The 6,021-nt window shown below is 32.9% G+C and overlaps 1 protein-coding gene across 1 annotated transcript; it reads left to right on the plus strand.

The window, feature by feature from the left end:
- Positions 1 to 964: 964 nt before the first annotated feature.
- Positions 965 to 1,918, plus strand: LOC306653372 (olfactory receptor 4K2; the record flags this gene model as incomplete). The annotated part of the gene is made up of 1 exon (XM_079126374.1): positions 965 to 1,918. One exon carries the CDS (start codon positions 965 to 967, stop codon positions 1,916 to 1,918), a length of 954 nt encoding a protein of 317 aa, XP_078982500.1.
- Between the last annotated feature and the right edge of the window lie 4,103 nt (positions 1,919 to 6,021).

The following is a 6,021-nucleotide window of genomic DNA, read 5'->3' on the forward strand; positions in this document are numbered from 1 at the left end:
TCTGGTAAGTAAAGGTGTTTTGCAAATGATTTCTACCAGGAGACTAAGTGTTTGCCCTGTCCACTCACATCACCTGAGATCAAGAAAACAGTTTGCGTATGTTGGCACATACCACCGGAAAAATTTAAGCAGGGATGAGACAAAAAAAGACTGATATTTAAGCTCTTTCTCCTAAAAGTAGTGTGATATATCCTTTAGAAGACAAGAGTAAAATTTTATATAATAGAATTGCAAATATTTGTAGGAAGAACAGATTCATATTTTAGGAAAAATAAATTGTGACTAAAAGAAGTTAAGCCCCTTTTCTTTGGCACTTAACTGTATGACTACATTGTAGAAAACTTGGTAGTTCATCTTCTTCCATAAGTATGAACAAAACTAATCTTTCTTTTTCTCCTGGGTTTTAAAGAGAAATTGTGTAAACAGTTCTGTGGAAATTTACAACAGTTTTTTGAAGTTTCACTATAAGGTCGCTTAGGAGTTCCTACATATGTTCTAACTTTTATGTTTTTTCATCAAGGACATATTTATGGATGAATTATAAATAATGAAACTGTGTGTGATACATGTATGTCTGTGTGTTTTAAATATGTCATCAGCATACAGTAGACACTTACAAAATGTTTGCTGTCATCATTAGGATTATGTGGATGAATGGATGGACACATATGTGGATAGTTCTGTTTATAATATCATTTCCGGGTGATTGCTGTGTAGTACCAAAAAAGAAAATGTCATTTTCAATATCTATGATTTAAGAGGTATTTTACTATATCTCTAATATGGTATAATTTCCTTTCAAACCAATTTACCAAATCAGAGGGATGAAAGAAGTAGTGAGGATAAATTTTCATACAGGAAAAATCTGAAAAAGTAGATGCTTAGAAATGGCTCTTTTTCTTCAATTAAATCATAAGTTCTCAATTTTTCTCTTTGATACAGGTTTCTACTATCTGTCAAGACAATGGATGTGCTCAATACATCTACTGTGTCTGAATTTGTTTTGCTGGGGCTCTCTAGTTCCTGGGAACTACAGGTGCTTTTCTTTATGGCGTTTTCATTGCTGTACGTGGCGACACTGGTGGGTAACAGCCTCCTAGTCATCACGGTCATCGCGGACTCTCACCTGCACTCCCCCATGTATTTCCTGCTTACCAACCTTTCCATCATTGATATGTCGCTTGCTTCCTTTGCCACCCCCAAGATGATTACAGACTACCTAACCGGCCACAAAACCATCTCTTTTGATGGCTGTATCACGCAAATATTTTTCCTACACCTTTTCACTGGTACTGAGATTATTTTGTTAATGGCTATGTCGTTTGACAGGTATATTGCGATTTGTAAGCCCCTGCACTATGCTTCAATTATTAGTCCCCAGGTGTGTGTTGCCCTCGTGGTAGCTTCCTGGGTCGTGGGAATCATGCATTCCATGAGCCAGGTCATTTTCGCCCTTACATTATCATTCTGTGGTCCCAATAAGGTGGACAGCTTTTTCTGTGACCTCCCTGTCGTTTTCCAGCTGGCTTGTGTGGACACTTACATTTTGGGCCTTTTTATGATCTCAACAAGTGGCATAATTGCTTTGTCCTGCTTTGTTCTTTTATTTACTTCCTATGTTATTGTGCTGGTTACTATCAAGAGACATTCTTCCAGAGGGTCATCTAAGGCTCTTTCTACCTGTACAGCTCACTTCATTGTTGTCTTCTTGTTCTTTGGGCCATGCATCTGCATCTACATGTGGCCACAAAACAGCTTTCTGATAGAGAAGGTCCTGTCTGTGTTTTATACCATCTTTACTCCCATTCTGAACCCAGTGATTTATTCTTTGAGGAATCAAGAAGTAAAGACAGCCATGAAGAAACTGAAGAACAGATTTCTGAATTCCAACAAGGCAATTCCTTCTCATCATTTTTAGTTTAATGTCCTTGGCAATAAGTGTCCCCTTTTTTGTGACACACAGCACTGATAACAATGCTGTGCTAGGTTCTTGTTTCTGCATTTCTTGTCACATTGGAAATTGCCAAGGATTGTGAGATCAGAGCAATTTTAAAACCATAATCCTGTGCATGTTCAAAATACATTTGGTAATTCAGAAAAGGAAGTTAATGGAAATAATTACCTCCAGAATTAAAAGGACTGTAAAATTATTAAGAGACTTGTTTAGTCAGGACATTCAACATGAATAATCAATTCATTGGAAAAGAGTAACAAATATAAGAAGGGGAAGTAGAGATTAAAGGCAAAGTGGGAGATAATGACAATTACATATAATTAGCAACTGAGTTACTCAGGACTTGCCCCTGAAGAATGACAAATTAGCAAGATTTCTATAATCCTTAGGAATTTCTAATTGCTAGAAATTAGTTTCTGTCTGAAAAGCAATAATTTTATGTATATATCTATAGCTGTTTATAGATTTATCTATAGATATATAGTAACAGTGACTCAGGGGTATATTTATATATAGATATGTAGATATTTACATATAGATACAGAGTATATATGTATTTATAGATAGCTATATAGTAAGAGTGACTCAGGATCTATCTATCTATCTATCTATCTATCACATTCAAATTAATTGTGATCTCTTTTTATTAAAGAAAACTTTGGATGCCTTTCATTACAAATGCTTATGAGATTAAAAAGAAAGATGATGCAAGTGTAGTCTCCACTAACCACACTTAGCTAATAAACAAAGTGGTATTGCCACCTTACTTCCTCCTGATCATGCAAATCAGAAAACATTATGAAATGAATTGCAAAGGTGTATACTTTGTTTCATACAGGCACTGTGGAAAGAATGCATTGGAAGTTAAAATTAGAATGAGATTTAAAAATATAGTTTATGATAATAATTCAATTTATGGGGAACATGTTTTAATTTTAAAGTATTATATTGTTTCACATTGTGGCCAAAGAACAATTTTCTTTTAATATTTGGATAGAAATAATTTATACTTAGTAACTCATTGCCAATGTAATAAGCATGTTTTTGTATAAAACGGGATTTTTACTGTTTTAAATATTAGTTTTCAGGTACACAAAGTATCACTATCACCTGCTGGTAGTTACTCAAATCGCAAGTATTGAAATACATGGGGAAATAATGTGATTCTCTTCTGTGCTTTGTTGTGCAAATCATTTTATTCAAGCGATAGCAAATCCACCATTGTTTAGAATTTATAGAACAAAATTTATTAAAAACAGTGTCAAATATATTATTCAACTTGTATTCATGAAAGCAAAGATATGTGGCCACCATAGTATTCGATAAATGTTTAGTTGTTGTTCCTTTCCTGTAAAGATTGAGTAAATGGAAAGAACTAAGAATAAATGGTTCTTATTATATTAATTATAGTAAGTACTGTTTTGAGAGAAAAATTAAGAAAATTCTTAACTTTTTATTTTAAGCCAAATTGTAAGACAAATGTGTTATACCTTCATTAATATGTATTTTTCATTAATGTATTAAACAAATAAGGAAAACAATTTAGTTTAAAAGTTCATGTTATTGTGCTTAAGACAGGAAATTTTGAAGTAATTGGACAAAAATGTCTACAGTACTGAGTATAAAATGTATTTATATCAGCAAAATAGTAGCATCACTCCATTTGAAATGGGGATATGAATGGATCAGTTTAGGCTGTGTGTAAACTTAGTTTTGGTTGTAGTTGTATGTACAAATATGCTCAGATTCAAGGACCTTATTTATACAGAACACTTTAGCTGGTGTTTTAGTAATACCCTTAATAATTCTTTCTTATGACATATTTATTTGTACAAGGAATATTTTTTAAAGCCTGCTTTCTGCAATATAAAACTGCAGGATCTTTTGAAAGGGATGCTATCAAGATTTGGTGCTTATTTGGAGAATTCTAAAACTCAAGAACATTTGCCAAAATGCTAAAAGGTGTAAATGATTAGCAAACAACTCTAGAAGGCCAGTCAATAATGAGGTTGAGTAGCTGGATTGAGAGTAAGACTCTAGTTGAGGATGAAAAGAACTGCAGACAGTGTATGGTTGACTTCCATGTATAAAGGGAATTACCTACCAACTTCCCTGGTGGATCAGCATGAGGAGTCAGCATCAAAGATATTGCTGTATATTATATAAATGTACAGAATCTTAAGTAGGATCTAAGGTGGGCTATTTTACCACCAGTCTCCTCAACAAGCTATTGGCACTCCTTTACCAAGGGCAAGCACAGTGACATGGCCGTGGACTCCTTAAGCAATGGTAAGAATGGTGCCATTTACTAGTGCAAAGGCAGAAATGATGCTTTGCAAAGCATGCTAGATGAACAGAAACCATCCAACATAAACCCACCAGGTTGAGGGTAGCTGTAAATGCACAGTCCAATAACACAATCAAGGGTGTGTGGTGAGATACCTCTATCTCATAAGAATGTAAAAGAATATAAAGGGAGACCAATAGGTAGAGTAAGGGAATCAGGGTAGGGAGGAGGGAAGGAAAAGGGGAAGCACTGGAAATAAAATTGACCAAATTATGTTATGTGCAGGTATGAATATGTCTCAATGAATCCCACTACTGTGCATAATAATTATATATCAAAACTTTTAAAAAGAATATTACATTGATAAACAACTTCATATTCCTTTATATATTTGGGAAGCCATGAAATTTAGTAACTCGGAACTTACAAGTTCTTTAAAAAATTAAAAAGCCAATTGTAAAAGTCTTATAAAATTGAACAGAATAATGGAATGCAGGTGGAAAAAAATCTATTAAAAGTGAGGTATAGATGATAGCCAATAACATGAATTGTAATAGTGAGGGAATTGAATATATGTAGTGACAATAAAACTGTAAATTATGTTCATTTCTAAAAACATTTGAGGATAATTTTAGAAAACTATATTGTTCAATAATGTGGTCATGTGAAGATTCAATTTTATGCTTGTTTTTTGGTATAGCTTTTCCCCAAGACCCTGGAATGGGTCTAACAAACTTTTATTAATAATTTTGATTTTCTTTCCTTGAGGAGGTCTCATCGGATTGTATAAGATTTATGCTCTCCAGAATCTGCAATCACCCTGAATGGAGGTATAAATATGTTAGACCTTGATATCTTTTTACCAGTATTTTTACCAACTGTATTGTTACTGGTATAAGCTTAGGCAAGATATTTCTCTTAGTTTCAATTTCTATATCTGTGCAAGGCAATTATAATGGTACCAACATTGTAGAATTGTTTTGGAAATAAAGGCGGTAAATCATATAAATCATATAGTTGAGTTTTCATTATATCATTCTGGGATTAATGTTAATTACATTTGTTTAAATAACTTTTGATATTTTCTTGAGCTAATAATTGACTTTAATTGAAAGGGAAATTTTTACCTCATAAGTTTAGAAATATTCATTTATGTGTACATAAAATTAATGTGCATATAGTTTAATGTGGAAAATTAAAGTGAATTTTGGGAAATTTCATTGATTCTTATATTCATTCAATCTTTTGAAAACATTTTTATCTCTACTCACAATTTGTGACTCAAGGGAAATTTTAAAAAGGTGTCTAATCATTATGTTACTGTTGCTTTACAATGAACAATTATTGAATTGATGCATTGGTTTATATTGGATTTTCATTACAAATTTTTGCAGAATAAGAATGATACTTAGGGGATGGGGTTGTGGCTGAGTGGTACAGTGTTTGTCTAGCATGTGTGAGGCACTGGATTCAATCCTCAGCACCACATAAAAATAAATAAATAAAATAAAATAATGGTATTGTGTCCATCTACAACTAAAAATATTTTTAAATGATATTTAACACACTCATGTTGTTAAGGGGAAGAGACAGCAGATGGATAGATTAGATAGATGGAGTCTTGAGTGATCTGAACTTTCTTACGTTAAGTATTTTACTGCATTGGTGAAGACTTAGCATAATGTGATCTCTGAACTATATTGCCAAAAGAAAGTTCTTGGAAAGATATTATTATTTGAGTATATTCAGACTCATTATAATAGTGTTTTCAAAGTTGATT

This window comes from Sciurus vulgaris (assembly GCF_902686455.1).
Source record: "Sciurus vulgaris genome assembly, chromosome: 2".
NCBI lineage: Eukaryota > Metazoa > Chordata > Mammalia > Rodentia > Sciuridae > Sciurus > Sciurus vulgaris.